Source organism: Coptis chinensis, chromosome 4, assembly GCF_015680905.1.
Source record: "Coptis chinensis isolate HL-2020 chromosome 4, ASM1568090v1, whole genome shotgun sequence".
Classification (NCBI taxonomy): domain Eukaryota; kingdom Viridiplantae; phylum Streptophyta; class Magnoliopsida; order Ranunculales; family Ranunculaceae; genus Coptis; species Coptis chinensis.
This window is the reverse complement of record NC_141459.1, coordinates 2,281,006-2,306,440: the sequence shown is the minus strand read 5'-3', so window position 1 is coordinate 2,306,440 and position 25,435 is coordinate 2,281,006. Positions and strand designations below refer to the sequence as shown.

General features: G+C 40.1%; 3 protein-coding genes and 1 pseudogene across 3 annotated transcripts; 3 read left to right on the top strand and 1 right to left on the bottom strand.

Annotated features, from left to right (window-relative positions):
- The first annotated feature begins 384 nt into the window (after positions 1–384).
- LOC147501150 (uncharacterized) lies at positions 385–1,586 on the top strand. The gene is made up of 4 exons (XM_086603736.1): positions 385–583; positions 719–831; positions 915–1,030; positions 1,151–1,586. Exons 1-4 carry the CDS (start codon positions 385–387, stop codon positions 1,584–1,586), a joined length of 864 nt encoding a protein of 287 aa, XP_086459862.1.
- Positions 1,587–10,231: 8,645 nt separating this feature from the next.
- LOC147501149 (putative transferase At1g60990, chloroplastic) lies at positions 10,232–15,313 on the top strand. Its single transcript, XM_086606187.1, has 12 exons — positions 10,232–10,485; positions 10,551–10,652; positions 11,516–11,549; positions 12,343–12,416; positions 12,546–12,611; positions 12,748–12,812; positions 13,538–13,625; positions 13,731–13,796; positions 14,103–14,268; positions 14,355–14,438; positions 14,535–14,662; positions 14,753–15,313. The coding sequence occupies exons 1-12, from the start codon at positions 10,276–10,278 to the stop codon at positions 14,933–14,935; spliced, it is 1,266 nt and encodes a 421-aa protein (XP_086462313.1). The 5' UTR covers positions 10,232–10,275; the 3' UTR covers positions 14,936–15,313.
- Positions 15,314–15,522: 209 nt separating this feature from the next.
- LOC147501148 (alternative NAD(P)H-ubiquinone oxidoreductase C1, chloroplastic/mitochondrial-like) lies at positions 15,523–22,365 on the bottom strand. The gene is made up of 11 exons (XM_086606186.1): positions 22,070–22,365; positions 21,797–21,981; positions 21,608–21,703; positions 21,382–21,448; positions 21,060–21,243; positions 20,764–20,857; positions 20,321–20,536; positions 17,151–17,552; positions 16,926–17,002; positions 16,019–16,122; positions 15,523–15,934 (listed from the first exon to the last, which is right to left on the bottom strand). The coding sequence occupies exons 1-11, from the start codon at positions 22,110–22,112 to the stop codon at positions 15,795–15,797; spliced, it is 1,608 nt and encodes a 535-aa protein (XP_086462312.1). The 5' UTR covers positions 22,113–22,365; the 3' UTR covers positions 15,523–15,794.
- Positions 22,366–22,381: 16 nt separating this feature from the next.
- LOC147501147 (uncharacterized) lies at positions 22,382–24,264 on the top strand (annotated as a pseudogene).
- Positions 24,265–25,435: the final 1,171 nt, after the last annotated feature.

Genomic DNA, 25,435 nt, shown 5'->3' with positions numbered 1-25,435 from the left:
ATGGATACAACAACAAATGAGTCAGGAATTTCAGAAGAGATGATTGGGGAACGTACATCAAGTACCAACGGAATTTTATTTTTCGGATAATGAAGAGGAGTTGGAAAAAGAAGGGGGAAATCAGAATCAAAGGGGTAGACATGGACATGAGGAAGAGCTAGTAATCCAACCAGCACCGTTGGCTATCGATGACTCCACTGTGGATAGAAATGAAGCTCAAGGAACACAAAGGACTCAGAGGGAGCAAGGATATGCTGGAGTGAGCAAGACATGTTCAGAACAGAGGATGGAGGAAGAGCAAAGCATGGGGAACTCTTACAGTGGGGGTCTGGATACTCCTCCAGGGTTCGCGGCGGCTATCCCATCACAGCTGCCTTGGTATCCATGACGATCTACGCCTGGAACTGCCGGGGGATAGGTACCACCACGGCGGTTCAACAATTAAAGGACCTGATGGGTAGGCACAATGTAGATATAGTGTGTTTGGCAGAAACTAAAGCTAGCAAGGAGGGTATTGGTAGGTTAAGTAAGAAGCTCAAGCTGAGTGGTCATTTTGCGGTGCCTGCACAAGGTCTAAGTGGAGGTCTGGCAATTCTATGGAAAGAAGGAGTGGACATAGAGATTCCGGGGCATCTACAATGAATCAAGTCCGCAAGTAAAATTTCAAATTATTTCAGTCCTGTTGACTGGTTTTTCTCTTTTGTTTATGGGGAACCAGCTGCCCACAATAGGAAAAAGGTTTGGGATGAGTTGAGGGGACTAGCCCCTCTGATTCCTGGACCTTGGGTGTTGTTTGGTGACTTTAATGCCATAACTCAGTTGAATGAGAAGGTGGGAGAAGTATCCTTACCAAGAGTATGCAGGAGTTCAACAGCCTTATTAATGATCTTGGCTTGGTGGACTTGGGTTTTAAGGGACCCAAGTTCACCTGGAGCAATAATCGTAGACCTGGTGCCCATGTTCTTGAAAGGCTAGATAGAGCTTTGGCCTCTCCTGAGTGGCTAACTCTGTTCCCTCATGCCCTTGTTCGGTGATCAGGCCAATGCCTCCTCGACCATATTTCTCTTATTATTAAGATGGTTAACAGGGAGGAGTATAATCCTAGACCTTTCAAATTTTTTAATATGTGGCTCACTAATGATATGTGTAGACCTGTGATAGAGAAAGCTTGGGATACTATAACCCATGACCTTCCTGATAGCAACTTGATTCATAAGCTTAACAAAACTAGGGTGGATCTGTCTGTGTGGAATAAAGTTGTGTTTGGTAACATTTTCTCGAATATCAAGGCTACTCATAAGGAGCTGGACAAGGTCTTGGCTAAGCCTTTCTCGATTAAGAATTATATTAAAGCAAAAGAGTTGAAAGAGACTCTGCTGGACTGGTATGATAATGAGGAGGATTTTTGGAAACAAAAGTCCTCCACTGACTGGATTAAGGATGGGGGAAATAATACAAAATTCTACCATCTCTCAACCATATATAGAAGGAGGAAAAATAACATTGAGAAAATAAAAAATGAAGATGGGATTTGGCAGGAAGGGAGAACTGCTGTGGGAAACTCCCTCAACCACTATTTTGTTTGATTTTTTCATTCCTCGATCAACCCCGAAAGGGATGATCAGATTATGAATCTGTTCCACAGAATAGTGAGTGGGAGAGAGAATGAGATTCTCATTAGTGTCCCTAGTAAGGAGGACATTTGGAAGGTGGTGAATAAAATGGGCAGCCTTAAAGCTCCTGGTCCAGATGGTTTTCAAGGTGTTTTTTATAAAAAGTGCTGGGACATTGTTGGTCCGGCTGTGGTGGCTTTTGTGCAAGACTTCTTTACCAATGGGAAACTTAATACTAGCTTCAACGAGACCTACATTGCCTTGATTCCTAAGGTGGCGAACCCTGATCATGCCTCCAAATTTCGTCCTATCCGCCTATGCAACTTTGGGTACAAGATAGTATCAAAAGTTCTTGCCAATAGGCTGAAAGGGCTGTTGAACAGGATTGTGTCTCCTTTCCAAGGGGCCTTCATCAAAGGAAGGAGCATTGGAGACAATGTAGGTCTTGCCTGTGAGGTTTTCCACAATATGAAAAACATGAAACATAAGGGAGAGGGATGGTGTGCCCTTAAACTAGACATGGCCAAGGCCTACGATAAGGTGGAATGGACCTTTGTGGATAACATCTTTGAACAACTTGGGTTTACAAACAAGTGGAGAAGCATGATTCACCAGTGCTTATCCACTGTTTCATTCCAAGTTATGCTTAATGGCTCTCCTTTGGAGAAGGTGATTCTTGAGAGAGGGCTGAGACAAGGGGACCCCCTATCCCCATATATTTTCATCTTGATCTCGGAGGCCCTCTCAAGGATGATTGCTAGAGCAGAGGTCAACAATAAGCTTCATGGTGTTCGGATAAGGAGAAATTCTCCGGCCCTAACACACTTGCTCTATGTTGATGACTTAATCTTATTCATTAAGGCTAATCTTGCTGAAAGTGGACACCTCAAAAAGATCCTTGAGGATTACTGTCAAGCCTCTGGGCAGAAAATTAACTTTGAAAAGTCCAGTATTTTCTTCAGCAGAAATGTAAACTATAGACAAAAGATTAAGCTTAAACGTTTCTGGAAGATGAGGAACTTTGACCCAAAAGAGAAATACCTTGGGGTCCCCATTATGCTGTCTAGGAAAAAAGCTGGGGATTTTGACTTTCTTGTGGACAGAATCCATAGGAAAGTCAAAGGTTGGAAAGCCAGAGTGTTGTCTCAAGCTGGGAGAACTACACTCATCCAAACTGTTATCCAAGCCACCCCCCTATATGTCATGTCTACTTACTTGTTGCCTGTCTCAACATGTAACAAGATAGACAAAGCTTGTAGGGATTTCTGGTGGAATGGAACAAATCTATCAAAAAGTGTTCACACTATAGGGTGGGATCAGATTTGTAAGAGCAAACTTGAAGGGGGCCTGGGGCTCAGGAAAACAAGAGATATGAATGTGGCTATGTTAGCCAAACTACCCTGGAAAGCAGCCACAGACATTCATTCTCTGTGGACTAGAACAATGTTCAGTATTTATGGAAAGAAATGGATAGGAGATGTGGAGAAACCTCCTGATCAAGCCTCCTACTTCTGGAAGGGCATACATCAAACTTTTAATTCCATAAGTGGGGGGCTGATATGGAGAATAGGACAGGGATCCACTACTTCCATTATGAAGGATCCATGGCTAAAATGTCTTGATAAGCCTGTGACTCTAGAAGAATTGGGAGTAATGGATAACTCTCTGTCCAATTTGCATGTGTCTGACCTCTTTATGTCAGATAGTAGTGGCTGGGACTCAGCCAAACTTAATCAGCACTTCCACCCTTTCATATGCCAGTTGATTCAAGAGATTGTTGTCAGACCAGAGGGGGCAACAGCTGATAAAATAATATGGGCTATGGAATTAAAGGTTTGGAAAACTCACTGTGAAGTCTGTCTATGATTTTCTGAGGGGAAATAAAAATGCTGAGATGGGGCAAAGTTCTGGTATGAACTGCATAGCTCTTAAACAAATATGGAAAACCCCTCTGCCTGCCTATATCCAAATGTTTGTCTGGAAAGTGTACATGAATGTGCTCCCTCTAAGAGACAGGCTGGCTGAAAGAAATATGAAAGGGGATTTCACATGCCCTTTTTGTTACAAAGAGCTTGAGACAGCTGAGCACTTATTCTTCAATTGTGACTAGACTAGAGCAGTATGGTTTAGCTCACAAGTGGGATTGCGAATCAATCACTTCCAGCAACACCAAGACTTGAGGGAAAGAATTTATATGTTCTTGTCCTGGTGCCATAGCAAAAACAGTGAGATAGCCTTGGCTGGGACACACATCATGTATCTGTTCCAACATATTTGGAAAGCTAGAAATGAAGCCAAATTTGAACACAGGAAGGCAAATAGGGATCGCATCATCAGACTGAGCAAAGGATTGGCAGACAAGTGCTTCGAGGCTTTCAGAGAAGCTTCTCTAAACCCTCTAGAAGCTTCTCTCTCTGAATATGATTTGAATAATATGTTTCCTATTATACCAAATGATTGTATGGTGATGAGATTTGATGCATCTTTCTGCAGGAACACAGGTTTAGCAGGGGCTGGAGTTATCGCCAGTAACAGCGAAGGGGATATAGTTGGAGCTGCAGTAAGGAGATTCAAGGCTAGGGAGTCAGGGGAAGCAGAGATGGTTGTGTTGGGGATTATACCAATACCAATCGATTCCCCCACTACACAGATAACTTGTATTTGAACACAATTCAACTCCGGACAAAATCTAAATATCAACTACAACCTATACTAACATGCCCAACTCGCTAAACAACTATTAACAACAGATAATAATGTAAAGCAGTAAAAGCAAACCACAACACAAAGATTTACCGTGGTTCGGCCAATGATGCCTACTTCCACAAGAGCCAGTTCTTAATAAAGTGGGAAGGAAGATTACAATCTCTCCTTTTCGGTCTCTCACCTTGCTAGATCACTCTTATCTCTTTTTGCTGGGGTTGTATCTCTCAAAGGTTCTCTCTTTTTGTTTTAGTCTGGATTCCAATCCTTCTGACTTGTTAGGTTAGGTTTTCCAAAACCTTGATTTTGGTTTTATCTCCAAAAACCAAATTCACGGGTACTGTAGCAAAGGCCCACGAAATTAGACTGGAATACCGAAGCCTCTTTCTTTGGCCTTGGCGCTCAATGTAATCGAGTTCGAGCACACCTCGCCCTCTATGAAGGGTCGCCTATTCTATCGAACTGAGCCTTGAAGTCGCTTATCCGGCCTGGCGCTTTGACATTTTCAACGCCGAATTCGCCCTCTCTCTCAAAATTTTTCTCCCTCATGTGAGGGATAACTCATCAATCTCCCCTCCCAACGGTGAGGGGGGATACCTCCATGCAATTGCCAAATCAATCGGGGAGGAGTGTGCCGCCATTCCGCAATAGCACAACAAACATCAAACTTACCTTTCGGTAAGACTTTGGTCATCATATCCGACCCGTTCTTGTCGGTATGGATCTTCTCGATACACAAATGCTTGTCCTCGAGTACTTCTCTAATCCAATGATAACGCACGTGTATGTGCTTGGACCTAGAATGAAAACTCGGATTCTTGCTCAAGTGGATGGCGCTCTGACTGTCACATAGAACTACAAACTGTTTCTGCTTTAGCCCTAGTTCGTCGAAGAACCTCTTCATCCATAGCAACTCTTTTGCAACACTCGGGGCTGCAATATACTCGCTTACGTAGTAGAGGGCAACACACTTTTGCAACTTAGATTGCCAAGAAACTACTCCCCGCAAAGTAACCGGATAACCGGAGGTGGACTTCATCGAAATCAACATCACCGCCATGTTCCATCGGTGTAGCCTTCAAGTAAGGGCTTACTTCCACCAAAGCACAAACATGATTTGGAAGTGCCTTTGAGATATCTCAATATCCACTTAACACCTTCCCAATGTTCTTTACCCGGATTTGACAGAAATCTGCTTACAACCCCAACGGCGAAAAGCAATATCCGGTCTAGTACATACCATGGCATACATCAAAGCGCCCATCAAGCGGATGCATACGAATCTTTTCCATCCGACTCTGCTCATGCTCACCCTTAGGACACATCTCTTTGGTCATGCGGAACCGCCACCAAGTGGATAACCGACCGTTTCGCTTTTGATCCATGTTGAATCTCTTCAACACCTTTCCAATGTAGCTTTCTTGAGAAAGCCACAACTTCCCACTCTTTTCTCGCCACGAAAGTGATCCGCGATCCCAAGTATCTGTTTTGCTTGACCCAAATCCTTCATCTCAAAGGACTTACTCAAGTCTTTCTTCACTTTTGATATCTTGTTGATGTTTGGGCCAACTATCAACATATCATCCACATACGCCAATAGCACAATGAAATCCCCATCCGAAATCTCACGAACAAACACACAATGATCGGGCGGACTTCTTGTATCCTTGCTTCACCATAAAGGAATCAAACTTTATGTACCAATCGCCTCGGTGCTTGTTTCAACCCATACAAGCTCTTTATCGACCTTGCATACTAGGTGCTCCTTGCCTTTGACCTCAAACCCTCCTTGGGCGGTCCATGTAGACATCTTCTTCAAGGTCTCCATGAAGAAAAGTTGTCTTAACATCTAGCTGCTTTCAACCTCTAGGTTCATACTTGCGGCCATACCCAATACCACCGGATAGAAGTCATCTTTACTACGGGAGAGAAAATCTCATCAAAGTCAATCCCTTTTCTTTGACCGAATCCGCTTCACAACAAAGGCGAAGCTTTATGCCTTGGGTGAGGATTGTTCTCCCCATGCTTGACTTTGTATATCCACTTATTCTTGAGAACTTTTCTCTCCTGTGGGTTTCAACTAACTTCATAAGTGTGATTCTTATGCAAAGAATCCATCTCGTCATGCATGGCCTTCAACCACTTTTCTTTGTCCGTACCTTCAAGTGCCTCTTGATAGTACATAGGTTCTCCACCATCCGATAGTAGCACGTGACGTTATGTGGTGGATACCGTTGAAGCTATTCTCCTCAATCGGACCTCCTTGCCCCATCTGGCCGGTGCCTCGAGATTGCACTTCGCTTGCTCGGTGGTGGTTCATGCATCTCATCCGCATCTTCTATACCAATAGGTTCTATCCCATCATGAGCAATAGGATTCTCATCATGAGCTTCAAACTCATGGTTCTCGTGCATTCTCAATGCCTTCTCGCGACGCTCCACAAGGGAACTTCGGTTCGAATCAACAAGATCATTGGTGAAAGCCCTCAGTAGCTTCTCCCTCCTCAAAGTCTGCTATGGTTTGGTCTTCTAAGAACACAACATCTCGACTTCGGATTACCTTCTTGTTAATCGGATCATAGAGTTTGTAACCAAACTTTTCATCTCCATAACCCGGAAAAATGCATCGGCTTGGCTTTGTCATCAAGCTTGGATCTCTCATCCTTCTGAATATGCACAAATGCCCTGCACCCAAATACCCTCAAGTATCCATAATCAACATCTCTCGCCGACCATACTCTCTCCGGATAATCACTATTCGTAGGCTTTGCCGGGCGACAGGTTGATCACATGCACTGCCAGACGATTGCTTCTACCCAAGTAGCTTCTAGGTAGCTTAGAGTGAGATAGCATGCATCTCATCCTCTACAATGGTACGGTTCATTCTCTCGCTATTCCATTACATTTGCGGTGTCTTGGGGAACGGTGCGCTCGACGAATCCCATGACTCGGCAATACTCTTCAAATGGCCCAATGTACTCACCCCCATTATCCGGCGAATACACTTCAACAACTTCCCAGGTCTCTCTTTCCACCATGCGTGGAATTTCTCAAACACGCCAAGTACTTCATCCTTGGTCTTCGGACTATAGGCCAATATCTTTCTTGACGATCATCAATGAATGTCAAGAAGTACAAAGCTCCTCGGTGGGACTTTACTCTCATAGGACCACATAAGTCCGTGTGCACTAGTTCAAGGGACGATTGTCCTTTTCGTGAAGACGGGAATCTTTGGAAAGACACCCCTGTTTGCTTTCCTACCAAACGATGAGTACATGTATTTAAATGTGTACCTTTAATGTCCGGCAAGGCCTTTTGCTTAGCAAGAACTTCCATCCCTTTTATGCCCATGTGACACGCCTCTTGTGCCACGATTCGGATGAAGCTTTTTTTTCGCATTTAAATTCGCTTTACACAAACTAGCCTGTGTTTTTGTAAAGAGAGCAAGTTTTCTTTCCTCCGCCGCTACAATGGAACCTCTCTTTCGGTTTCCATACCCCGCTACCAAACGAGTTTACAAAGCCATCGCCATCTAATTTCCCGCCAAATTAGGCTTAACCGTATGTCGTGGACATGTCTTACATCCTTGAGTGTCAAGGTGTAGCCAACATTGGTTTCTATATGAACATCTCCAATGCCTATAATCTTCGAGACGCCATCATTACCCATCCTCACTTCACCATATTCACCACGGTGTAGGTAGTGAAGAATCCCCGCGGCGGTGTGGCGTGATAGGATGCTCCCCGTATCTATCACCCACTCAGATCCCGACATGAGGTACTAAGACAAAGACACACTACACCGACCTGATTCCCACTAGGTCGCCGACTAGTGCGGTAGTATCTCCCCTTGTTTCCGCCTCCGCACCATGTCTTCATGTACCGCGCTTATTCTTCTCATCCCTTTCGGTTTACTTCGACTCATATCCGAAGTGGCCTTTTATGGCACAATAGTAACAGTAACATTGCCTCTCCTGCTTTAGGAGTTCTAGCTTCACCCCTAGATTTACTTCGCCATCACCTCTAGAACGAGATGGTTTTTTTGTTTTGACCTCTCCCCGCTTCTCTGTGAAAGGATCTCCGAGTGAGAAGAGCGCTTTAATTCTTGCACTCTTCTAGTCTCCTCATTCAACAAAGACGTGGTAGCCATCTCCATGGTAACAATTCCATCCTTGGCCGCTCCATGTAGAGAAACCGCTAATGTCTCCCAACTTTCGGGTAGAGCCTAATAGAAACAAAGCCTCAACTTCGTCTCCCAAATTGATCTTCATCAAATGCATCGATTGATGATATTATGTACTTCATTAAGATGCTCGGGACATTGAAGAACCTTCTTGGTACTTCGTGGTAATCCGCAAACTTCTTAACGACTAGCACTTTGTTTCCACCCGACTTCCTCCTCATAAAGGTCTTCGAAGTTTCTTCCATAGGAAGGTCGTAGTCTCTTTAAGCACATGGTGAAAGACACCGCTCGCCAATCCACTGTCGAATGTATCCAATTCGCAAGCTTTTTCCACCACCTCATCGATTTTTCTCGGTTTTACTCCCTCATTCTCAATGGGAAGTGCCAAGTCCTTGCGGTATAGCAAGTCTTCCATCTTGGCTTTCCAGGATGGTGTAGTTCTTCCTATTCGGACTCATCATACGAAGTGTTCATGGAATGGTCCATCTCTACAAGTTATTTAACCTCAAATCTTCTCTCGGGAATTTCGCACAAACACCTTCCCACCAAGATTCGGATAACACCCTAAGGCTATTCTAACCAAGGCTCGATACCACTTGTTGGGGATTATACCAATACCAATCGATTCCTCACTACACAGATAACTTGTATTTGAACACAATTCAACTCCGGACAAAATCTAAATATCAACTACAACCTATACTAACATGCCCAACTCGCTAAACAACTATTAACAACAGATAATAATGTAAAGCAGTAAAAGCAAACCACAACACAAAGATTTACCGTGGTTCGGCCAATGATGCCTACTTCCACAAGAGTCAGTTCTCAATAAAGTGGGAAGGAAGATTACAATCTCTCCTTTTCAGTCTCTCACCTTGCTAGATCACTCTTATCTCTTTACAGGGTTGTATCTCTGTAAAGGTTATCTCTCTCTTTGTTTTTGGTCTGGATTCCAATCCTTCTGACTTGTCTGGTTAGGTTTTCCAAAACCTTGATTTTGGTTTTTATCTCCAAAACCAAATTCGCGCATCAGAAGAAAGGCCCACGAAATTAGACTGGAAGCTTTGGCGAGCTCTTTCAGAGCGCTTTAATGTACCGGAGTCGAGCGCGGTCGCCCTCTATGAGCTGGTCGCCCTATTCTATCGAACTGGCGAAGTCGCGCCTATCTGGCGGCGCTCTCGACATTTCCAACGCCGAATTCGCCCGTTTCTCTCAAATCTGTTTTTCCTCCTCATGTGAGGGATAACTCCAACAGTTGCGTGAAGTGGCGGCAGCTCACGTTGGCTAAACAAATTGGGACATAGCAATTACGTTTTGGAAGGTGACAATCGGAAAGTGATCAAAGCGCTTCAAGGAGATGACTGCCCTTGGTTCCTAGAGACGCTGAAGACCTCTATATCTTTTAACATTTTGGGTTTGAATTCATGTTCTTTTGTTTGGAGAAGTAGGACTTTTAATGGGGATGCAGACACCCTAGCAAAATGGGCTAACCATCAGCTGGGTGGGTCTGATCTTCCGAAGTATATGCTTGATCAGAATTGTTATCCTGTCGCCATTATCTAATATAAGTCGGCTTATATCGAAAAAAAAAAGATATACTGATATACAAAGTATTTGCTGCGTTTCAACATTCAAGCCTAAACATTTAGGGCCTGTCGCCATTACAGATTTGAAGGCCTGTTTGCAAGGCCCAAATATACTTAATCACCCGATATATATATTGTTTAACCTTTGATCAGTCGACGACAATTTTTTAAACTCCACTTCACTCCACCATGGCGACTATCTCTGCTTCTTGGTGCATTGCTTTCTGCACAACACCTTTAAACCCAAAAAAGCTTCTTCTCGCCAACCATTTTGTCAGAAGCTCTGTCTTTCATTCTAACCATGTTTTCAAAATGCCAAATAAACTCACCTCAATCTCTTCAACTTCATCTTCTTTTGAATTCAACCTTGCCCCTCCACCTATTGACCACGACCTTCTGGTAAGTCTTTTTAAGTTACTCTCTCAATTCGTATGTTAAAATTTTAAGTTTCTTTCTTGTTATAGGACACCATGGTGGACTTGGGTGCAAAAGTTTCAGAAGAGGGAGTTGTCGAGACATTTGGAAATGATGATGAAGCAATTCATGCTGCTTACGAGGGCGTAGCGGTAAGGTTTCACTATACTAATGTTCACATTTCAGTAATTGATATATGTTCAATGGGGGAAAAAAAAGAAAAGTGAACTAGTTGATTGTAATCTACTTAGTCAATGGTGTCGCCCCACGCTTCTGCCCATATGAACGATCACATATTGCTGAGCTGAGGCGGGGCAGGGCCAGGGGCGGCTCAAGCCATTTGGGGGCCTAAGCGAAGTTCGAAAAGTGGCCTTCTACTATTGATTTCACTCGCTTGTTTCTTGTTTATACCTCTAATATTTTCCTTATACATCTATTGTGTGTGGACATCCTTATGTAGGGTACATAATTGCTACAAATAGTGCCACAATAAATAAATAAATTGTTTCTTTTTTGGTTCATTGGTGAAGAACTATTTATTACTTAAGTACTCTTATTACTTATGAGAAGTGAGGGGAACGAGTTGAGGGATTTGTTTATTGAAAATGTAATTGTATTTTCTTGTGTTAAATGCATTAATGTTTTTTCAAATGTTATTATAAGTTCTTAACTATTAAAAATAAAAAATGAAATCCAAATAAATTATCAGTGGGCTGAATTGGGGGCCCTTTGGACTGCTGGGGCCCTAGCTGCATATTCTGCTATATGGTAGAGCCGGCCCTGGGCAGGGCAGGGTGTTGCAAATGAAATGAAGTTACTTTCATGAGTGCATATTGAAGTTAACTGTGACGTAGCTAGTGAGGTAGCTGTAGAGGTTATTATTAGCGTAGGTATGCCCATTTTGTGTTTGGTTACTCAAAAATTACTTGCCACACAGACTTTTTGTTAGAACTGTATAAACTTATATTACTTTTCTCAAAACCTTTCATGAGTTAATTCTGTTCATGTGTCCTAGGTTGTGGACCTTACACATTTTGGTCGCATAAGAGGTATGTTTCTTTCTCCATCAAGATCCAGGCTACATTTGGCATTTCTGTTGTTGTAAAGTACCCGTTCCTTTGACATTGTACCTTATACCAAAATTCATGCCATATATCCATTATTAATTGTGTCCAAAACTGATTTTGGAGAAGTAAGCCTATTGAAAACTGTTTGTAGAATGTCAATTCAGACATGTTTGGCATTAGGATTGAAAATAGTGCAGTACTGCATATAAAAAATATTAAGAGACAAGGACTTCAAGGATCTCAACAATGTCAAATAGGTCTCTAGTAAATTTTGTTTTATCTTGCATGCAACTTTTTTTCTTTGCCCAGAACTGAAGATGTCCTATTCAAATATTAGTAGAACTTCCCCACTTGAAGCAATAGAGAACAAGTTTATGGGAGCAAAACTCTAGGAAGCACCTGTCTGCCCTACATGGTTGGAAGCTGTGTGAATCTAGAAAATCTTCCTATTCCCGAGGTTTGCATACTCAAGTATCATGGATAATTCTACAATCATAAGCATCAAAGAGTTGAATTTTCTCATGCGAAGATACTAAGTTGATCGCACTTATGAGAAACTTAAATTCATTTTCGTGTACAGATACACTCTTCTGCTGGGTATTAATTATCTTTTGATCAAAATGCAAATACTCAGTTTACATTCTTGTCAAGAATATATGTCATTGAGCGGTTGAGCTCAATCTGTGTCACGTCCTTGCATGTTAGAGATTCTTTTGAATTTTCAGTATACAACATGTATTGTTGGATTAATCGGAGATTTCCACTTTTCTTGTAGTGACTGGAGAAGACCGAATTCAATTCCTCCACAACCAAACTACGGCAAATTTTGAAGGTCTATCTGAAGGACAAGTAAGTTCTAAATTTCATTATCATGTACTTTATAACATCTTTGGCATGCTAATTCATGGTTTACCTTTTTTCTTCTTGCTTTCATTCTTTTTGTTTTCCTCTTTTTTCTGTTCCTATTGAAATATGCAGGGATGCGACACTGTTTTTGTTACGCCAACAGCTCGGACAATCGATATTGCCCATGCATGGGTGATGGTAATTTCTAAGGCCCGCATCTTATTTAGATTTTTTCTTCCTTTTTATTTTAATTGTATTTTTTATAATCGTGTAATCGACTGCCTATACAGATGCACCATAGTTCTCTATATTAAGCATGTCCTTTTGTTTACAGAAAAGTGCGATAACATTGGTAGTCTCGCCAATAACCTGCAGAAGCATAACTGAAATGCTTACGAAGTATGTGAGTGTAATTCACTATATCTTTATTTAAATATAACTCACATGAAGTGGATTTAATTAGCGTGCATTCACTGTGTCAGATTTGCTTATTGGGTTTCCAATATGTTTTTACATCCTTCTGTTTAATTTCTCCTTAAGGGTAAGAGACTCCATGTCTTGGTCCATCAAGAAGTCATAGAGACATAGACATTGTATGATTGTATCTACTAAAATCGTATACTTTTCTTTAGTAGATAAAAACTTACATTTGCAACTTTGGTTGCTTGCCAAATTATGTGGTTAGGAGTTACAACTTGAAAAGTTTCTATTGTATTCCTGAGGGAAGTACTTCAACTACCAGTGACGCTCCTGACACAGGTAAAATAACATTGAAGAAGTAATGATAACTTGATAAGGGTATTGGGTAAAGGTGCAAGGTGCCAAGGTCCAACCTCCAGTGGTATTAATTTTCATAGTGGGTGATGTTGCTCTAATCAGTTCTTGCAGATAGACCTCATATTATATATAAATATATAAAACAAGTAAGATGCAAGGTCCAACACCCCCCCCCCCCCCCTCCCCCCTCTCTTCTCCTCTAAACTGAATGTATGCAGTTTTATCAAGACAAACAACTTGAAAATGATTTTTATTACCTTAAAAGAAATGATGATCTAATATTGTGAAGGGTATGCAGTATGTTATTTTCCCATTGTGGTCACTTGTTCCTCTGTTGATGGTTGTAGGTACATATTTTTTGCTGATAAGGTAGAAATTCAAGACATCACAAAGCAAACATGTTTTTTCACACTCATTGGTCCCAAGAGCAACCAGGTACTGAACTCCATTTGCGATTCAACCTCTTTTCTACTTCTGATAATATTCTTTGTGAGTCCAAATTTGACGAAGTTCAACTGTTTCCTTTTGTAACATGCTAAGGTAATGGAGGAATTAAATCTTGGGGATCTAGTTGGACAACCATATGGTACACATCAACATTACAGTGTAAGCTCTGACTTGTTAGTGAAATGTAATAATCTATCTGTTAGTAACGTGAGCTGTCACCACCTCTCCCCTCCCCTGCCCTTCTCAAAACAAACACATACACACTCTCAGCTCTCATTAGATGTTCTTATTATTGGATTCAATCCTATCTGTAACCTCGATATCTACAGAGATGAAAACTATAAATCTAATGGATTTTGATTTCCAATGAAAGGGGACAAATGAGTTTTAGTTTTTTCTCTATAGTTGTAATTTATTGTTATGTAGAATATTGGAATAATAAAATATCAAATTATCCACATGCAGGTAAGTGGGACACCCATAACGATAGGTGTTGGAAGTGTTATTGCCGAGGATGGGTTTTCATTGTTATTGTCGCCAGCTGCTGCGGGGTCGGTCTGGAAGACTCTTCTAAGTCTTGGTGCTGTCCCCATGGGTGCTAATGCTTGGGAGAGATTTAGAATCTTCCAAGGTATTCACCAGCGATAGTTGTGAACACTTTCTAATTTCTTTGTATTAGCATCACTACTTCTGACACCGCAACCAATGGTTTTGCAGGTAGGCCAGCTCCAGACAGGGAGCTTAGTGATGAATTCAATGTCTTAGAAGCAGGACTTTGGAATGCTGTTTCTCTTAACAAAGGTTGTCTCAATTCTTACAACAATATGTTTCCACTTCCCAGTTAGATTTTGTGTTATTGGTGATGAAGCTGATCCAAAACGTTTTATAACTCTTCAGGGTGTTATAAAGGGCAGGAGACTATATCCAGACTCATTACCTACGACGGTGTCAAACTGAAATTGTACGGCATTTATCTACCAGCCCCAGCAGAACCAGGAATCCCCATCACAAAAGATGGAAAAAAGGTATGGAACATCTCCCGCCCCCTCACATGCATTTTGCTCTCCCATGTTTTGTAATTAAAAATATTAAACAAGGAATTGGGATCCTAACAGGTGGGGAAGTTAACAAGTTGTGCAGTTGGAAGAGAAGCAAATGAGCATTTTGGCTTAGGTTATATAAAGAGACGAACTGCTTCCGATGGAGATAAGGTACTCGTTGGTGACATTGTGGGGACACTTGTAGAAGTTCCTTATCTCGTAAGGCAAACACCTCTGACGAAGATCTCCAAAACATAAACATAATGCAGAGCAAAAGATACTACTTGTTGATTTCATCAATTGATACAATTTCGTGCCATGCAGCAAAGTCAATGTCCAATATTTTCAGACAATACAACAATTGTTGAGGAAATTGTAAGATGCTCGATGTGATATGTACCAATCAAGAGTTCTGAAGAGGCTGCACCACTCGCTAGGTGCCTAGGTGTAATGCTGGGCAGTTGGTATTTGATGAAATTTGCTAGGCTGCCCTGTACAACAAATAATTTGATCTGAATTGGTTTTTCTTAACCAACCAGTAACATGTCTTGTCCTCGTGTAATCCATTTACTGTGTAAATTAAAGCCCTGCCCAGACGCAGAAGTCCTTATGTACCCGAAGGTTTTTTTTTCTTCAGCCTTATATCTAAAAATGATTGCTGTTGGAATTTGTTTTTTATTTTCATAATGATGGTAAATCGGTAATATAGAGGACGGCCTTATCATACATTTCTTTTCCGAACTCTTAAGCCAACCTTCCTTCACGATCTGGGGCAGATAATACAAGTTTTCTTTACGGATTAAGTACCGCTGGAAGCCTGAAAGTGAAAGGATGCATCAATAATATACTCGAATCTGTGAGGTTCATTGAATTCCCTTCAAGCCATTACCGTCTGTACTCTGTAGTGTGCTCATTCCTCAGTTGTATACTTGTATGTGTACATTCATCTCTTTCAGTAAGAAGCTACAATTTCAGAGTTGTGACATCTGTTGTAACTTTCAAGTTTCAACTGTTTGTTTGGGGCCTTACATCACTATCTCTACAGAATGTTCATGTATTGAAATTAATTTAGATAGTGTGAAACATAACAACGTGGATTAAACTCCAGGCGCAAGATTCATGAGCCTGAAAGAACTTTGGTAACATTGCTTTGAAAGGACGCAATAGAATCTACTGCAGATTTTGTGAGCCAACTGAGACCCACCTTAACCTTATGTTCATCAGTGGGTAATCTGATCAAGTATGCTATTTTCCTTGCTACAATAGGCACAGCAGAAAACCTGGTTAGGAAATTTGACAGCCACAAATGACTAACTAATCCAGAGTAATAAATAATTTTACCAGTGTGGCCGATGGGGCCATCCAAGGTTAGCCCCTCGATGAAACTGGGAGTTATAGCCCCATCATTTCTCCCGAGAGTCATCATCTCACCAAGATTCTGAAATCTGAAAGTAACAAAAATAATGTAAATCGGCTTTTAGAGAAAGGTGAAGGGAATATGATGCTACAAGTTACCTCAGAAACGTGGAATAGTGTGTGTTGATTGCCTGAGGAATGAGGACGATATATTGGTCTAATTAATTTTCTTATTTTACCCAGAAAGACAACTAAGGAAGCACAATATTAGTACCTAGCTTGTTCTTAGATTACCACTCTCATGAAAACTTCTTTTCACGTTAAAACTAATAGCCTAATACTCTGTCGCCAACAGAAGAAACATCTGAGAGCAATGTCCCCTGGCTAAGCAATACGTTGGTACACAAAAAATAAATTACCAAATTCACCTCAACTCTATCCTAGAAAGTATTTTCCAAAAACTCATGCCAGATTCAGCAAGGAACTACAGTCTATACCATGCAATGCCATAAGTGCACTGGATATAGTTGTACGGTGCCTACTTGCCAAATTCAGCAAGGAACTTGTCATCGAGTTTTTGATGTATTCAAATCCTGCTCAGATTTTACTATTTTAGAAATAAGAGGAAAAACTAAAAAAAAATCGTTTGGAGAGTATTTCAAATCTAGAATAGAGTTCTTCTATCCTAAAATATGATAGAATACTACAGGGTAACAATAGAACTATAGAAGTATATGCAAATTTCGAAAAAAGGATTGTGCTTCTTTTCTATTCCAGTATACAACTGAAAAAATCAAAACAGAAGCACACTTTCCCGATCAAGTAAAAAATATGCGAACTCAATGCGCTGTATGTTTTTGAATCTATGGTTTATTGGTTTTAGCTCACAAACCTGAATGGCAATAGAGGTCGGTCGTTGATTGCGGCCCACAGATTCCAACCGGTAAAGTCTGCTTGTTGAAAAGCAACCTAGGAAAATAGAGGTAAACTCATCAATATAATTCAATAAGACATCAAAGCCACTTTCATGTATTCTGTCAGGAGTAAGTTTCTCTCTGGAGCCATGAGACATGCATGTTCTCTAAATGTAAGGACATATCACATAAATCAATTAAACCTGTGCAGTGGCTGGAAGAATCCTCCCAGCCGAATCCCTTAAAGCAGCAGAATCGCCAATAGCAAATACTCGTGGATGTCCTTTGACACGAAGAGTTTCATCTGTTTCAGCTTGTCCCCGGCCATTAACAGGAAGCATATGAGGTCGATCACCGAACTCCACCTTAGGAACAAGAGGTTTAGACCCCACTGTCCACAATACCAAATCTGATTCCAAAATTTGACTTTTTAGGCCCCTCTCAGCGGGCTGCAGTTCCAAAACTAGTTCCGTATGAGCTTGTTCGGACACAATGTCATTATTCCTTTCGAAGACGGACAACTTTGAATCTTCATATTTGCCAGATTTTCTAATGCAACTGACAAAATAGCCCAAGAAAAGCTGCACATTCCTGGACGAAAGAACCTGATAACCACAAAAGGCAATTATGAAGCAGAAAAAGAGGAAATAAAATAAAATTTGATCTTGAGCAAGGATTTAAGCACAACGATGCATATTATACTCTTGTTTATACCATGGCAATTTCAGCCTTAGAGATTTCCATTAGGAACATAAAAATGCATCTCTGTTCGAAATTACTTCATGAAAATGATAAACATACACAGATATGAGTCAGTATATATATGTATGTATAAATGGGACCAATGCCTGTCAATCAATGACAACTCTTCTGCATGGAAGCGAGGAGTGGGGGTGGGAAGGGACATGAAAAAAGAATAATAAATGATAAAAGATAATGCCCAATATACAGAAGTGGTCCAAGTATCAGAACAGTGTTCAAGATGAAAAGGTGTTGATGCTTCCCATACATTTATAGAGAAATAACATAGCAGAATAATGCTGCCACGATTCTCCAATTGAATAAGAAAACTGTGTTACTGTTGCTCCTTTAATGGAGGAGTGGCCTTGGCAAGATCAACTGCTATAGGACTAAAGGACTATAAGCACTAAAATAGACAACAATTCTTCTCTCCTCTTGATTGATAAAAGATCTTATTAAAATCAATCAACATTAATAAGAAACATTGCTACTGCAACTCATTTGGAGGGAGAGCAAAAGCTAGCAAAGAGGGAGATTCTCTCATTCTACAGGAGAGCACAAGAACACAACTTGGCAAAGACGGAGATCCTCTCATTCTACAGGAGAGCACAAGAACCTAACACCGATAGGCTATAATGTATTGCCTTGAATAGCAGTTTCCCAGTTGGTCCTAAGCTCCTCTACCTCTTCTCTCCGGAAGAGTGGATACCCAATACCATATGCTAGCCTTTATTGAGAAATGAGACTACAATATTCTCCACCATCATAGTCTTGTTGCGAAAAGTCAGATAATTTCAAGTTCTCCACAAACACCACATAGTCACATACAGAGTCACTTCTGACACCATTTTCCCAACATTGTTGACAAAAGGTTTTGGCCATAGCAGGAATGCGTTCTTTGTATTGAGAAGAGTAGAGCCAAAATGTTAATATCCCTACTGTTAAGTCGTTCCTACACTTTGCATTGCATGAAAAGATGAAAAATTGTCTCCTCTTCAGTTCCACAAATCACACAAGTGTTTGGAATACTCACCCCTTGCCTTTGTAATTTTTCGGCCGTTAAAATTAGATCTAAATGGCGCAAGTGCACAACACATGAAGAATCAAAGTTTTGAGGGATATTTATTTCCAGGCAACCTTGCATGGGAAGTTGATGGGTGTTGTCACTCCCGTTACAAAACCACTCTCCTCTCCAATGTTTGCATATATAAAGATCTAACCGAGAAGATGATGTTTTTTCCCATATCGAGACCGTCCTCCCTTTGACGATTTTGAAGAAGCACCAACAGATTCACCACGCTATCAACCTCCCAATAATTTATTAATTCTCGAGTAAGAAGATTCCAGGATACCATATTGCCTTCGCCAGTCATCAAGTTCTTAATCAGTCCAAACTTGCTCCTTGACATTGCATACAAGTCAGGGAACCTATTAGCTAGAGAAATTTCAGCACACCACACACCCTTCAAGAACAATATTTTCATATCGTACCCACTTTGTACTGAATTCCTTTTTATTTACCAAGGGAGCGTTCACCATGACACCCTTCCACAAGCTGCACCCATGTGTTTGTCTCACTTCCTTCAGCCACCACCCATCATGTCCCTGAAATGTCAAAAGTCCAAATTGCGTTCTCTAACTTGATCCCATGCAAGTGAAACTTCCATTTTTCTTCTCAAGAACCCCACAGAAGTCTTTAACAATCTTTTCCAGCCCATTTGCAACACTTACAGGAATTGTGAAAAGGGACATACAGTGTATGAGTAAGTTTGACAAGGTGCTTTTGACAAGTGTTAAATGTCCGCCTTTCGAGAACAACTTTCTTTTCCAGCCATTTAGCTTTCTTTGGAACATACGAGTAACCAACTCCCAAGCTTCTCTGCATTTGTAGTTTTCCCCAGTTGGTCAATTGGTAAATCCAATTACTTACACGGTAGCTGTCCCACCAAGTATTTAATAATAATCTCCAATCTCCCAATGTTCTTTACTCTTCTATGCCCATGATTAATGTCTTGGCTAGACTGGCCTTAAAGACCAGAGACCACTTCAAACAGAAAGAGATTTTTTTTCACCATGAGTACTTGACTTAATGTTGCATCTATAAGGAACAATGAACCATCTGCAAACTGTAAAGCAGCTACCTTCGGACCATTATTGACGCTCTGAACTCACAACAGATCCAAGGATTTTCTCTCTCAACCACTCTTGGACTTCTTGGTAGTGCTTCCATCATGACGATTAACAATAAAGTGAGAAATTGGGTTTCCTTGCCTCAAACATTTCTTGCTTCTAAATAAACCAGTAGGCAATAATATAAAAACTTCCGTAGAGACGCTAGTTCGGATCCATTTGCACCATAAATCGTCAAATCCCATCCTTCTCTACATATAATCTAGGAAATCCCGACTTACATTGCCGTAAGCTTTAGACTAGTCTGTCAACATGATTATAACAGGAAATCCTGGGACTGGACAGACTAGTTTCATATACTTTCATATCTAGAAGATTTTAGGAAGTGCAAATGATCTAGAATAGTAGTATCACATTGTCATAGCCTATGATTCACTGATGAGCTGCTGAAAAAGAACATCATACATACTCGAATGAAACTGACAGTATTTGACTTTTTTACCTTTGCTGCAGCTTCCCTATTTCCAGGTGGGGCACCTGGCAAGATAGTGGTAGAAACATTGATGGCTTGAACTCTTCCTCTGCTTTGCAGTCTCTCTGATACAGTGGCAGCCAGCTCAACTCCAGAGTAACCGCACCCAACAACAGCCACCCGGATTGGAGATAGATCCTTTCCGAATTTCTCTCGTTCCAATGTTCTGAGTTTAGTATTGACCTTCTGTACATAGTTAGCAAATGTTATATTGCAAGACTAGATTTAAAATAAAATAAAAAGCAAGACTAGATTTTTTTTAAAAAATAATAATAAATAATGGGTAGAGTACAATAGCCAGTGATAAAATATGAAGTATGAAATATCCTTGAAGCAGACTACCCTCAAAATTTATTCAGAATTAGAGATGGTTAAAGTAGATAACAAGAAATTACAGCTCAAAAATAACTTACAAATGCATCCTCAAGGGAAGAGAATGGTAATGCAAATTCCGCAGCACCTGGTACAAGATCAAGTTTGGGTTCAGCTCCCAGCGCAAGAACCAACCTGGCTGTCCAGGTGTAAGGACACAACATTAAGTTTTCTAAATTCAAAATAAAAACTTGATGCCGGAAGCAAACACAACAAGGTTAAACAAAAATCTGGGATTTCATACTGCGAGACCTATGGACAGTGAACTGCAAGGATTTACAAGTATATAAGATCTTAGAGGAAGATTTTTTAAAGGTAGAATGGTAGCAAATGTTACCAGTCATATTCAATGCATAGGCCACTTTCAAGTTGCACTCTTCCACCACAACTAAGTCTTGTAGACCCATTCTTTCCCAAATGATCAGATGGCTGCAAAATTTTCACCCTGTCTTGGACAAATTGCACGGCAGTGTTAGCCAGTAAATCCAAGAAGCGAGGTGCAATTTCCCATGCATCCACTTCTGCAATTAAACAAATGGGATGTAAGGCTACACCAACTATCAAAGGGAATAAACAAACCAACAGAAAGAATAACTGAAGTACTGGAAGATACACATAATAAAGGTAACTCAATTTGAGCTTTGTAAAAAAAAGCATACCTCCAGATAGAAGCTCATACAACAATGGCTTAAAAACAAATCGATCAGATTGATCTACAAGAAGCACCTGAAACGTTACCCGAAGTAAATTTCCAAATAATGAGTAAATAAGCTATATGCAAATGTAAGAAACAAATAGTGGAGCATGTACAAAATAAATAGCTAAAGAATCTTACAATAATCAATTCGAAACAAATTAACATGCCGAGGAATGATAAGTTGTTACCTGTGGTTTCTTGTCATCCTCCCAAACAAGAGACTCTAGCCTTAGAGCAGTGTATAACCCACCAAATCCTCCACCTAATATACAAACCCTTGGCCTCTGTTATACAGTGCCAAAACAAACATGTTATGTAACAGCAAAATTAACAATTGTGAAATTGAACAAAGTTTGGAATAATAAATAATTAATTACCTGTTTATCTGACCATGCATATAATGGCAAGGGCCTGGGCGTTTCCCCATCAACAACGTCGCCACCACTCTTTGCCTTTGAGCTTGACACAACTGAACAAAATGTCCTTCTCCTAGAAAATTTACCCAACATGGGTAAATTGCTGGTTGCATTTTTTCTGAGGAAAATGGGAAATTGTTTTCCACCTGAAATAGTTTTACAGATAGAATTGAAGTAAAACAGAATTTAGTTTCTTGTCATCATAATAATAATAAGAACCAAACGTTGACTTACATCTGAATGGTGTTACAGTTGCCCAACCAGCTAACGAACCCATCTCTCTTGAATTCAGGTGATAGAAAATTTAAATTGTTTTAGGACTTAACAAGACACGTTTGTTTCGGCGTAGCCTTAAAAGTTCGGTATCTTCTCCACCCGGGTGGAAAAGATCACATTTTTACACCTTGCAAATAATTATTGACACCTGTCCACTCATTTAACCCCAAAAGTTTATGCAACTAACGGTGTTAAATGCAGAATAATAATATACCTTCCAAGGTTTGTTTCAGTTTTACGTTGTACCATTTATATCTGGGAAATGTAGTACCTTTAGATGGAGTTTTCAATTCTAGTTTGATAGAATGGTAAAATTGATCCCTGGAGGGCTCGTAGTTGGCACCAGGCATTCACCTTCTTCGCTATGACTTTTATCTGATTATATTAAATTGATTATAAGGTTGGCTGCCATGGATGCAGAAATGGCTTTTCTTATGGCCAATCAAGCCTTGGTGAGTGGTGACACCGGGGAAGCTTGTATATGATCCATTTGTTGGTACTGGATGCATTCTTGTTGGGGCAATGACAATGGTCTGTGCCTCTCATATATTGTCATCATTTCTCTTTCAACAGTAACTTATCCTCTCAACCTGTGTCTTTATACAGCATGCATTTTCCACCTTAAATGAGTGGGGTCAGTGATATGGTTTGATTAGACTAACATTAAATTTTCAGGATGCAGATATTGACATTAGATGTAGAGTAGTACGTGATGGGCGTGGCCCAGAGTGCAATGTTTGAAGCAATTTCGAGCAGGTATTTCACTAGATTGGTTATGCTACTCGACACTGTCACTATGACCTGCCTATGTTAGTTCAGAGGATCTGAATGTAGGGAGATGTATTTTTCCTGTATGTGTGTATTGAGAGCATATCTAGAAAATTTAAATCCTGAGTTCATTCGAAAAAGTTTGATGTTAGTCTGCATGTGAAAGGAAAATTGATATGGATCCATCCATAATGGATTAATGGGAATATTTTTTTGAGTAGCCTTGACCAGTTCGTTAGAGTTCTGTGAATACATTTTTGCTTGATGACTAATAGAATTGTCAAAATTTGGTTTGTCAAGTTTAGACACATTCATGTATATTATTTGTATAATATTCATGTTTTTTTTTTTGCAGTATGGGTTGCCAATGCCAGTTTCTTTGTTAAGGGCAGATAACAATCTTCCTCCTTGGCGTCCTGGACTAAAAGAGGTAGCCCTTGTGCTTTCATGTTGCTCATTTAAAATTATGTCTCTATCAGTTTTCTCATATACCTAAATGGTGTCCTTGCAATGCAACTCCTGCTTCAACCCAAGTATGTAAAGAGAACCCTAAACCTGTAATATATTAGCTCATAATTAAAAAGCCTAACATTTTTGTTTTGAATATGATATAGTGTGACCGTTTACACAGTCAGATCTGCAATTGAACAACATCATTTATATTTGTTTGAGTATGAGTCTCGTTCTATATTATGCCCTGTAAGGAAATTATGATGTTTTTGTGCTGTAGCCTATAAGTGAATGTGCATGTCTGTCTTGCTTTGCCAAGTATATTTGTTAGTGATCAACTTAACCTGCTACCAGTTTTGTATGATATTTCTTTGTTAGGTGTTCGATGCCATTATATATGATCCTCCTTATGGGGTTTGTGCTGGGGCCGTAAATCTGGTGGCCGCAAATTATTGAAGGGTATTGTTGATCCATATACTGTTCCTGATGACAAACGGTTAGACCACGTACCATCAACTGCGCCTTACAGCTTAGCTGAGTGCATCCACGATTTGTTTGAACTCGCTGCTCGGATGCTTGTCATGGGTGGGAGGCTTGTATTCTTTACCCAGTACTAAGAGAAGATGGCTCCACAGACACCCATTTCCCTGAACATCCATGTTTCATGTTAGTTGCCGCTTGTGAACAGATTCTTAGCTTCCGCTATAGCCGTATTTTGCTAAGTTGCTAACCATGGTGAAGAAGGGACCTTACAGTGAGGAGATTGCAGATGCAGCTGTCAAAATGCATTTAGATTTTAGAGAAACCATCTGAAGTGGCTGGAAGATGGAAAGCTTCATTCTGCTGTTTTTAGCCCAAATGACTCTCAAACTGCATCTGTGGAATCCAAGTTGATTAAGGATTCAAAGCCAAAGTACAGAGGGAAGTATGTCTAGTTACACCTGTAGCATTTTTGACTGATTGACGAATATGCTCATGTAATGCATGTATGTGAAGGTCATGTGGAATTATGTGCTGTACTCTTGAGAAAGTAAAATTTAGTGCAAGGGAATACCTTAAGCACTGCCCTTTTATTGTCAGTGGGTTTCACTTGAACCAAGACGTGCGAAGAGAGAAAAAACTTTTTTTCAAATGGTGCATTGGTTCAAAACAGTTCATTATGCCTAAAAAGTCACTTACCTTTCAGAATGAAGTAATTTGGTTTAAAAGCAGGTGTTTTATGCGAAAAGGTGTGACCTTTCGAAATAAGCACCTTAAAATGTAAGAAACAAGACTTTATGCCAAAATAGTCGTCTTTTTTGAAACATACAACTTTTCAAACTTTTTCAAAGAGTCACTCTGTTGTTTGAAAATGCACTTCTCATTTATAAATAGTGGATAAATTTGGAGAAAAGACACACCATCACACATTTTCTGATCTTTCTTTTCTCCCTCTGTTCTTAGTCAAATACTATGTTTTGTTCGTTGATTCTATAAAATTGAAATGCTAGCTTTCTATAGAAAGAAATTCGTTAAATCTTGGGAGATAGTTTCCTATCAACCTTCAAGCACCGTGAGGGAGAAAATCAGTCTTAAGGACATAGTGTTTCTATACTAGGCTCGGATTTAACAAATAAGTACAAGACACTTACAAGACAAAAAGTTTGTACTGTTTGGTAATTGGTAAAGAATAAGTACATTTAAGTTGTATATTCATAACATTTGGTGCTGAGTTTTGGTCCAAACTATGTGTGGATTGGCTTCAGATCAATCTGAGTTGAGAATTCCTTCAGCATTTACACATTCAACTCTCTCCATCAATTAAGGCTATTTAAGTGAAAACCAATGTGATGATGTAAGTTTCCAATGTATAGTAGTTTTATCCATTTCGTTATTTCTTTAGATGAACTGAAGATTTAGATCTTACAACTATATCTTTCCTTAATCCCCTTCTTCTTCATAGATTTCTTATGTCAAAACTTCCTTTACTTCTTATTATTGTCTTTTCAACTTCATTTACTTTCTTACTTTCTTGTATTTTAAATAATATAAGTAGTTGTTTTTTACAAAACTAAAACCCTTCTCTCACTTTTCCTTTGGTTAATAGGTGTCGTTAAAACTAGGATC